General features: G+C 37.3%; 1 protein-coding gene and 1 long non-coding RNA gene across 2 annotated transcripts; both read left to right on the plus strand.

Annotated features, from left to right (window-relative positions):
* The first annotated feature begins 1,797 nt into the window (after positions 1 to 1,797).
* LOC113069009 (scavenger receptor cysteine-rich type 1 protein M130-like) lies at positions 1,798 to 5,166 on the plus strand. Its single transcript, XM_026241994.1, has 7 exons — positions 1,798 to 1,824; positions 2,051 to 2,087; positions 2,474 to 2,542; positions 3,373 to 3,392; positions 3,952 to 4,090; positions 4,176 to 4,493; positions 4,856 to 5,166. The coding sequence occupies exons 1-7, from the start codon at positions 1,798 to 1,800 to the stop codon at positions 5,164 to 5,166; spliced, it is 921 nt and encodes a 306-aa protein (XP_026097779.1).
* Positions 5,167 to 8,917: 3,751 nt separating this feature from the next.
* On the plus strand, positions 8,918 to 9,627 carry LOC113069024 (uncharacterized). Its single transcript, XR_003279645.1, has 4 exons — positions 8,918 to 8,995; positions 9,097 to 9,159; positions 9,299 to 9,361; positions 9,566 to 9,627. It is a non-coding gene; the product is annotated as an uncharacterized LOC113069024 (long non-coding RNA).
* The last annotated feature ends 1,254 nt before the right edge of the window (positions 9,628 to 10,881 follow it).

A 10,881-nucleotide genomic window follows, 5' to 3' on the forward strand; every position in this document is an offset into this window, starting at 1 on the left:
CCTGGCCCAAATTTGGGTTCATGTGATGTGCACACCACTTCTGTGTGTTCTGATTCTTAATTACTGTTTTGACATGATTACTGAAACAAGGTGTGTATCCAGAATCACACCAAGATTCATGACTTGATTTTTTTTTTTTGGACCCCTAGAGTCAAGGTATGCATTTACCTTGAGATCTTCATCTTTGTTTCCAAATGCAATTACTTAATTTTTTTGCATGTTTAACTGAAGAATGTTCTTGCACATCCAACTGTTAATTTCATCAATGCATTGGCAAAGGGAGTCAATGGTGTGGTAGTCATTTGAAACAAAAGCGGTGCAAAAATTGAGCCTTATGTGATTGCGCATGTCATAGACGTCCACTAATGCTCTCCTAGACTCACATAATAACCTCTCACTTCTAAGTATGACCCGAACCAATTGAGAACCATCCCAAAAATCCCGACCCAGTTTTCCAGTCTCTCTAGAAGTGTTCTGATCGACTGTGTCAAACTTAACACTGAGATCTATTAGTACCAGCGCTGATATTTTTCCAGAATCAGAATTTAAGCAAATATAATTTATTATCTTAATGAGTGCTGTCTTTTTGCTGTGATGTGGTCCGAAACCAGATTGAAAATTGTCCAGGCATCAATTTGAGTTTTATTTGTTCACCTGATTAAAAATTTCCTTTTCAATAATCTTGCTTTTAACTGAAGTATGTTGTATGTATGTTGGAACATTATGAGTATCATTACTGTAATTTTTTATAAATTTGACCACAAACTTTTGAATTGTATACATAAAAATCACAAACATATCTCGTTCAAGTGTATGCTAAATCAATAAATAAGAATAAACCTACAGTATGCAAGATACCTTTGTTTATTGTTTACGTCTACTGTTGTTGTTTTTTTTCCAAGCTTTTTATTCATATATTCTGAATACAATACAAATATATAAAATGTGTAATGTTTTTCATGTGAAATATGATATGAGGAATTTCTAAAATATTGTTTTTATAAACCCAAGGTTTTTTATATATATAAATCAATTAATTGTTTTTGCTTTCAGAAGTCAGGCTGGTTGGAGGTTCTCGCTGCTCTGGGAGCTTAGAGATACTTCATAATCAGACGTGGATGTCAGTGTGTGATGCTGTCTTTGACCAGCAGGATGCAGAGGTTGTGTGTAGAGAGCTGGACTGTGGGGCTCCTGTACAGGTGCTGGGAGCAGATGCTTTTGACAAAGGAGACGCTCAGATGTGGACACAAGAGATTCAGTTCAGAGGAAATGAGTCTCAGATTCACCTCTGTCCAACATCACCATCAGTCAAACATGAAAACAGTGTTGAACTGGTGTGTGCAGGTTGGAGCTAATTTATTTTCTAGATTCAAATCCCTGGGTTGAGAATGTAATGTTACCAAAATACTAAAAAAAAATTCCCTCCCATAATGTGTTTGATTTATAATTCCCGATTTTCTATTTTCCTCGCTGTCTCTTCATTTCTCATTCTCTCTGTTCAATATACAGACCGTGTAAATGTGAGGTTGGTTGGTGGTAACAGTCGCTGTGCTGGTAGAGTGGAGGTTCTTCACAGAGGTCAGTGGGGAACAGTGTGTGATGATGACTGGGATATGGCTGATGCTGCAGTGGTGTGTAGAGAGCTGGACTGTGGAGAACCTGTAGATTCTCTGGGTGATGCTCATTTTGGACTAGGAATAGGACCGATCTGGATAAGTTATGCTGTGTGCACTGGATCAGAGTCTACACTGAAAAACTGTGGCACATCAGGATGGAGTAAAAGTGACTGTGATCATAATGAAGATGCTGGAGTCAGATGCTCAGGTAAACTGCTCCACACAGTACAGTACCTCACCATCACTAAAATAGTCTCTACTAAAATAATTTAGTTTGATATACTGTACAGACAAACCCAAAATATTTGGCAGATTCTAGTTGGTGGTTATTAAAAAACAAATAGGCTAGTTAGATGCATTACTTTTATACATCAAGTATACAAAATGGATATTTATTATACACAAGTAAATTATTTAAATTATCTGTGTTTCAGGAGTCAGGCTGGTTGGAGGATCTCGCTGCTCTGGGAGGTTAGAGATACTTCATGATCAGACGTGGATGTCAGTGTGTGATGCTGTCTTTGACCAGCAGGATGCAGAGGTTGTGTGTAGAGAGCTGGACTGTGGGGCTCCTGTACAGGTGCTGGGAGCAGCTGCTTTTGACAAAGGAGACGCTCAGATGTGGACACAAGAGATTCAGTGCAGAGGAAATGAATCTCAGATTCACCTATGTCAAACATCAGCATCAGTCAAAAGCAACTGTTCACAGGACAACAATGTTAGATTGGTGTGTGCAGGTAAGAACTGTATTAAGAGAGAGAAAGGAAGAGATACTTGTGTATGTATATAATACAGTAGTACATTATTTTAAATATGACAAATTTGCATGCTCCTCTCTTTCTGTTACTCTTTCTCAGATTCAATGAATGTGCGGGTTGGTGGTGGTAATAGTCGCTGTGCTGGTAGAGTGGAGGTTCTTCACAGAGGTCAGTGGGGAACAGTGTGTGATGATGACTGGGATTTGGCTGATGCTGCAGTGGTGTGTCGAGAGCTGGACTGTGGAGAACCTGTAGATGCTCTGAGTGATGCTCATTTTGGACCAGGATCAGGACCGATCTGGATGAGTGCTTTGTGTTCTGGAATGGAATCTACATTGAAGAACTGTAGATCAGCAGGATGGGGAGTGCACACATGTACTCATAATAATGATGCTGGAGTCATCTGCTCAGGTGAATTATATAGTATACTGTTTACTATGAAAAATGTCATAAATGACATAAAATGACACAAACTGTAAATCTGATATTCATGTTCTATTTTTCATATGCTCAACATGTACACTGCAAATAACTGTGATTTGTCTCTTTTGTATAATTTATTAAATATAATATGAACAGATCATAAACATTCCAGACTTACTGATGGACCTCACCTGTGTTCTGGGAGATTAGAGATACTTCAGGACAACAAACAGTACACAGTGTGTGATGCTGTCTTTGACCAGCAGGATGCAGAGGTTGTGTGTAGAGAGCTGGACTGTGGGGCTCCTGTACAGGTGCTGGGAGCAGCTGCTTTTGACAAAGGAGATACTCAGATGTGGACACAAGAGATTCAGTGCAGAGGAAATGAGTCTTATATTTCTTTCTGTCCAACATCATCTTTTAAACACAACTGTACCAATGAGAATGCCATTGGGCTGTTATGTTCTGGTAATGGAACTGTAGTTTCCACTTACTGTGATAATCACAGTTTGTTTCTTTTTTGTGAAAAAAAAAAATAAATTAATGTTTTTAAATAAACATTGTTCTTCATTAAGGTCACACCGATCTCAGACTGGTAAATGGATCAGACTCCTGTTCTGGTCGAGTTGAACATCAGTATCTCAGTAAATGGGGCACAGTGTGTGATGCATGCTGGGATATGAGAGCTGCCAGTGTCCTCTGTAGACAGCTGAATTGTGGGATTGCTGTGTCTGTTGTGGGATCAGACTGGTTTGGAGAGGGAATTGGTGAAATCTGGGCTGATGTGTTTGATTGTGATGGGAATGAAACAAAACTCTCAGAATGTTCCATCTCTTCATGGAGTCGAGCTGAATGTTCTCACAGACGAGATGTTGGAGTCATTTGCTCTGGTGAGAGGATTTTATTGAGCAAAGAATTTAATACATGCAATAACTCGCAACATCTTTGAAAAATATCACATCTCCTCAGATTCCTCTCTGGCTCTTCATGATGGTCTGGTGCGGTTGTCTGGAGAGAGACAGTGTGAGGGGGAGCTGGAAGTTTTCATCCATCAGGTCTGGAGGAGAGTTCTGCTGGACTCCTGGAGTCTCACTGAATCCTCTGTGGTCTGCAGACAGCTGGGCTGTGGCTCTGTGCTGAACTTCGATGGCTCCTCTTCATCCAGTCCTGAACACAGTCATGAGTGTGTGACGGGCTTCCAGTGCTCTGGGAGTGAAGCTCATCTGGGGAACTGCAGCTCTCCACAAACTCTCAACTGCAGCTCCACACAACAGCTGTACATCACCTGCCTTGGTGAGAACAAAAACATCTGGACAGATTTTCCAGATTTTCCAGATTTTCATGATCAATAATGTGTTTTTCTGTCTATGAATATCAGGTCGAGGGTCCATCAGGCTGGTGGGTTCTGGGGGAGACTGTGCAGGGAGGCTGGAGGTTTTTCACAGCGGCTCATGGGGAACAGTGTGTGATGACTCCTGGGATATTAAAGATGCCCATGTGGTGTGCAGACAGCTGCAGTGTGGAGTGGCCCTCAGTAACCAGCAGGTACCAGCCTGGTTTGGTCCTGGTTCTGGACACATATGGCTGGATGAGGTGGAGTGTGAGGGGAATGAGACGTCCCTGTGGAGCTGCTCTTCTTCAGGCTGGGGAAAACATGACTGTAATCAGAAGGAGGATGTAGGAGTCGTGTGCTCAGGTAAACAGTAAACAATAATTTAAATGACTTTTAATAACCCATAAATGGGACTTGTTATTAGCAATATTATAATAAATATATTATACACTCAGACAAAGTTCATCTTACTCCGAGGTGCGACGCGTCTGCTGAATATTCATTGTGGAACACAATTCTCAAATGAATGACTCTGATTCGATTCTTTTTATTTAATAAAAGACATGCATCTTACAATTGCAAATTGTAAAAATTTGATCTATTTATTACTGAAATGGTTTTATCGTCTGGTAGTGAAATACAGTTTCTTTTTCCAAAAAAATTATTTATTCCTTAAAAGGTCTAAAATATTTATTTTTTATTAATTCCCTATCTTTTCTATCTAGAGTTTAAAGAGATCAGGTTAACTGAGGGCTGTGAAGGGAATGTGGAGGTTTTCTACAATGGATCCTGGGGAAATGTGTGTTACAACCAGATGGACAGAGACACAGCGAGTCTGATCTGTCAAGAGCTGAACTGTGGAAGATCTGGCAGTGAACCCGGTTATTCAGAGGGACTGAAGCCTCATAACTGGCTGGATTATTTTAAATGTCGACGACATGATTCCACTTTATGGCACTGTCCATCTTCACCCTGGGGACAGACTAATTGTGATAACGAAGTGGCCAAAATCACTTGCTCAGGTAAATTTTTTTAACCATTCAAACTCAGTGATTATCTGTAAATATAAAGGTTACATGAAATAACATGAAATGAATAAATTATTTTAAATTGTTTTCATGAAACCGTGTTCATATTATGATCTCAGAGGAGGAAAGTCAACAATCTCTTCGGAGTCGTCTGACATGTTCAGGATCTTCTTATCAGAGAAAGTGCTCAAGTAAGTTTATTTGACAACAAATTGTTTTAAATATTTATTACTTTTTCCACATATGAATCTGAATTGCTGATATAGCTTTGAAAATAATAGTAATGAGTTCCATTATTCATACTGTCACAGCCCTTGACCAAAGACAATAGAATACATTTGACTCTGTAAACCACTGAGAATAAACTTCATCAATTAGAAAAATTTGAGGTGCTTTCTGCCAGTCATTTGTTTTGCATTGATAGGTTGCTAACATTGATTACAGCATTTTTACTATATGTGCAATTAAACTTCCTTCACTGTTTTTTTTTTTTTTTTATAAAATCCATTACATTATTTATTTATAAAAGCACATTTAAAAACAACATAGGTTGACCAAAGTGCTTTACAGAATAGAGTAAAACTTACAAATAATCATAAAATTAAATCAAATTAAAAACGAGATTACCAAATTTTAAACACAACAATACTCATACTGGTATTGACAGGCTAAATTGTTGAGGGCTTTATAAACAAATAATATAATTTTCAAATCAGTTCTGTATTTAATAGGGTACTGGTGCAGTGTAGATAAAATGAAAGTCACTGGCTCATTCTTGTGGGTCCCAGAGAGAAGTCTAGCAGCTGACTTTTGCACTAGATGTAGGTGGGAGGAGGAAGATTGAAACACCATAATAAAATTATTTACAATGTTCTAACCAAGTTGTTACAAAAGTATGAATCACCTTTTGGAAGCTTCTCTGGGATTAAAAAATGTTTAATTTAAGGAAGGTTAACAAAGACGAAACAAATAATATACATTTTTAGCACTGATCTGTTTGTCAAATTAAAGTCCCTGATTTCTAGTGCACTTATTTTCATAAGGGCTAGAAGGTCATGGTTAGGCCTAAAAATAATTATGGTTTTATTTTCATGGTTTAATTAATTATTTTTTTTACTTCTAATATTGTATCATATAGTATCATACAGATAAAATGAATGGGATCTTAATGTAACCCACCCAAAAAAAAATAAAAAAATTCAGTCGTCACAGAGAGAAGTTGAGGGCTCTAGAACAGAATAAACATAGGGATTTAAACCAGTTTATAATACAGAAAAGAACGTGAGGTTTATGACAATGTTGTGCTGAAGCTGCTCAGTGCTGATTGATGTGTGTTTCAGATCATGTTGCTCTCAGACTGAGTGGAGGTAAGGGCCGGTGCTCTGGGAGGCTGGAGGTGTATCATAACGCTGTGTGGGGCTCAGTCTGTGATGATCAGTGGGACATCAGCGATGCTCAGGTGGTCTGCAGGCAGCTGGGTTGTGGAGCAGCACTGAGGGCTGATGGGAATTCAGTCTTTGGTGCTGGTGAAGGTGTTGTGTGGATGAACAAAGTAGAATGCCGAGGGAATGAGATTCACCTGTGGGACTGTCCTTTCTCCCTGAAAAACCACACTGACTGCTCCAACAAAGAGCACGCTGGACTCACATGTGCAGGTCACAGTAATCACTGTGGAATAATATTCATATCATCATTTTAAAGTGTAAAATATTTCTATATTTCCAAACATTTGCATCAAATCATTATAATTTCTGTATTTTTTAATTTGCCAGATGTTTCAGTGTCCACTACTCCTGCCACAACATCAGCTTCTCCTCCAGTTTCTCCTCCAGTGCGCTCAACATCAGTCTCTCCTCCACAAACTCTCTCCGTCCCCCCAGTGCTTGTGATTGTTCTGGTAGTTGTGCTCTTACTGCTCTTAGTGCCACTGTTTATACTGATTCAGCAGAACAGAGTGATGAGGAGAGGTAGGAGAGATCCAGAGACTGTAATGTGTCTTATTAAGTGTTTGATCAATCATGTTTTGTGAACTGACAGCAGGTTTGTCTGTCTACACTCACAGCTCTCTCTGACTGGTACACAGGACTACACAGGACTCATTCTCAGACTGAGCCAGTATATGAGGAAATTTATCACAGACACAATCAATTAACTCATAGAGGTGAGGCATTATGACAGAACATAACTGTAACCGTTTACTGATTCAAAGGGACTCTACAGTGTTTACTTCTCCTCCATTGCTAGCACATGCAGTACTAATTACCCTTGTTATGTTGAAATCCGCTTGGCACCTCATTCTTGAGTAAGGATCAAGTTGTTGATCTTAACTTTCAAAACATCTTGCAGTTGAATCCTACCAAGATGAAATAATAGCAATAATAATATAAAAAAAATATATGTTTCTGATTGTTCTGCTCCGCTTTAACAGGGAGTCTCATCTCTGAAGATGCTGATGAGCTTCTCACAGGTTAGAGAGGTGATTTTAACAAAATCATTAAACTGTGAAATTTAGAAATTTCAGGAAATTAATGATCCAGTATCTCAAAATATTATAATATTTCCTAAGATAAATAATAATAATAAAAAAGTATTAGCAAAACAGAAAGGCTCAAGTTCTTTGAAGTGTGTTCATTGATGCACTCAAAACATTTTTGGGGCTCCTTATGCACAAATGACAGCATCATTGAGGTGTGGCATGGAAGCTATCAGCCTGTCTGTGGCACTGCTGAGGCACTGCTGAGGCACTATTGAATCCCAGGTTTCGTTAATAGCGGCCTTCAGCCCTTCTGTATTGTTCAGGCATGTTGGCTGTCCAATCAAGCACAGTAATATCATGGTCAGCAAACCACTTGAAAATTGGGTTTTGGCAATATGGGCAGGTGCTAAGTCCTGCTGCAAAAGAAATCAGAATCTACATAAAGCTTGTCAGTAATGGAAGCATAAAGTGTTCCAAAATCTCCTGGTAGACGGCTGCATTGACTTTGGACTTGATAAAACACAATTGAGCAACACCATCTGAGTTCATGGCACCCTAAATCATCTCTGAGTTCAGAAACTTCACACTGGACTACAAGCAGCTTGGAATCTGTGCTTCTTCAGTCTTCCTCCAGACCCTGATTGCCAAAAGAAATGTTAAAGGTACTTTTATCTGAAAAGAGGACTTTGGACCACCGAGCAACAGTCTATTTCTTTTCAGTTCTTCCTCAGCCCAGGTAAGTTGCTTTGGATCATTGTTTCTGTTTCAGAAGTGGCTTGGTAGCCCTTTTCTTGAAGACGTCTGAGTCTGGTGACTCTTGATGCACTGACTCCAGCTTCAGTCCACTACTTGTGAAGCTCTCCCAAGCTTTTGATTCAGCTTTGCTTGACAGTATTCTCAAGGTTGTGGTCATCCCTGTTGTTTGTGCACCTTATGCTACCCAATTTCTTCCTTCCAGTCAACTTTGAATTTAATATGCTTTGATACAGCACTCTGTAAACAGCCACCCATCTTCTGGAACATTGTCAAGTCAACAGTCTTCCTCATCATTGTGGTTACCAATAAGAGATACGCAGAATTTACTGTAGAGATGGTCATTTAAAGAAACCCAAATGTAAATATTCTAATATTTTGAGATCAAATATTAATCATCAAAATTAAAACAAACAAACAAAAACTTTTGAAATAATTTACTTGATGTAATGAATCTACAATGTATGGAAGTTTCACTTACAAAAGTTATAAAAAAATTTTTTCACTAAATATATATAATTTTGATTTTGCAGCGAGAGTGAATGAGATCACAACAGGATTGTATGAGGATATCTTCACTGGTGGACCAAGACCAGATCATGAGACAGGTGCTGGTGCTCTTCTGTACTTCAGTTGTAGTTCACTCTGTGTACTTCTATAATGTGCATATTGCGCACATAACGACAATAGTTTTATGTTAAATTTGTAGACAACACACCAGAGGGATATTATGATGTCATTACTACTAGACAGAACTATGCCACTGAAAAAGGTGATTTTATGTTTGGATAATTTTTCTCATGGATTTTTACATCCTGCTGCTTTAAGTTGAAGGCTGGTTCAGATAAAATAAAATTTAATTTTAATGTTAATGTTACATTTAAGAGCTTAAAATGTATATGTGTGTGTAGTGGACACACCAGAGAATTATGATGATGTCATTATTAATGGACAGTGCTCTCAGTGTGCAACAGGTGAGTCACACTTAACTTTTTAAAGTAAATAAATTTGTTTCTTTGATATATTGGTGTTTATACCATTCATGAATCATTATGGCTATATCAGGTGTAATCTAATAATCTGTCATGAGGTGACAGGGACCTACTGTATGACAAGCTCAATGTGTATTAGAAAAATTTAAATTATCTTTTTTTTTTTTTTTTTTTACATGTGTAAAGAGGAAGATCAGGAGGAATATGATGATGTGTGGAGTATAACTGAAGATGTGATAAACCTGTTAGGTAACCTAATTGACTTATGATTCCAACATTTATTTTAAATATTAAGAATAAATTGCATGTCTCATTCTTTATTAGCTCCTGTTTTAAGAGACACACACTTTGAAATAATTATATTAGTAATTTGCTGATTTAAATTAAATTAACTTGGATGTAATCATAATATATTTTTTTAATGCAGACTATGATGATGTGGGGGAGGGGTCAAACGGTGAGGGAGGAGCTGTATGACTCAATGGCCACACCTGCTGCCTCTGTTTATTTCATCAAGTTTTTTTTTTTTTTTTTTTTTTTTTTTAAGTTGCCTTTGATTCTCTTAATATAATTTAATATGTTGCTTAAAATAGTCATGAACACAGATGAAGAGAATCAGTTTTAATATTATAAATTATATTTAACATATGATGGTTATGGATCAGGACTAGGGTTTAAGGGACTAAGTATTTTCTATGCTTAATCATTTTTGGTTAATTAATATGTGTTTGGGGCAACATGTAATGAAAAAAGAAGTGTAACAAAGGGAGTAATAATTGACAAGATTTTCATAATGTTATATAACATTTCAAAGAATATTGAAATATAATTTCTTTCCGTATAAATGTGTTATGTCTCCCAAAATGCTTAATAAACATGCTTTAGTCCCGGTGTCCTCAACATTCTTTTTTATAACAGAAAAGTCATATTTTGATTTGAAACCCCATAACATTTTCCAGAGATGTTGATTTATGACACACAATTAAAAAAATAGATATAAATGATAATCACAGAATATTGTCATATTTCCATAAGAGTGTCACTAAATTAATTTCAGACATATTTGAAGACCAATGAGAGGGAGGGGTCCTGGTGAAACATCCAATCATTTGGTCTCTCTGAAAAGCCCTGAATGTACTCTGTACAGGACATCCAGACTTAAAACTGGCATGTAAAGTCTCAGAGAAATCCCCCCCCCCCAAAAAAAGTATTACAATTTTAATTTAATATTTTACAACATTAAAATATATTATACACTAATAAACAACTTGTTTAGAACATTTGTAATATTTTCAGTATAACTGTTTTTATTTATAGGCCTACTATTAATATGGTTGTAATATAATATGATGGGTTATAGATTAATAGTATCGAGACAAGTAATTTATGATGGGAAATATACTTAAATACAAGAATTATGATGATTTACCTGCTGGCTTGCTGGAGCTTTGTATTCATGTTTGCAATGTTGAACTGCCTTTAGCAGCCTCCCTTCCTCTTCG

This window comes from Carassius auratus, unplaced genomic scaffold (genome assembly GCF_003368295.1).
Source record: "Carassius auratus strain Wakin unplaced genomic scaffold, ASM336829v1 scaf_tig00000492, whole genome shotgun sequence".
Lineage (NCBI taxonomy): Eukaryota > Metazoa > Chordata > Actinopteri > Cypriniformes > Cyprinidae > Carassius > Carassius auratus.

Bases quoted from the DNA above. Each gene is read 5' to 3' on its own strand.
- LOC113069009 (XM_026241994.1), top strand. From the start codon at position 1,798: ATGAAGATGCTGGAGTCAGATGCTCAG. The intron at 2,543-3,372 runs GTCAGTGGGGAA...TTCTTCATTAAG, and splicing joins AGTGGAGGTTCTTCACAGAG to GTCACACCGATCTCAGACTG. The intron at 4,091-4,175 runs GTGAGAACAAAA...TATGAATATCAG, and splicing joins GCTGTACATCACCTGCCTTG to GTCGAGGGTCCATCAGGCTG.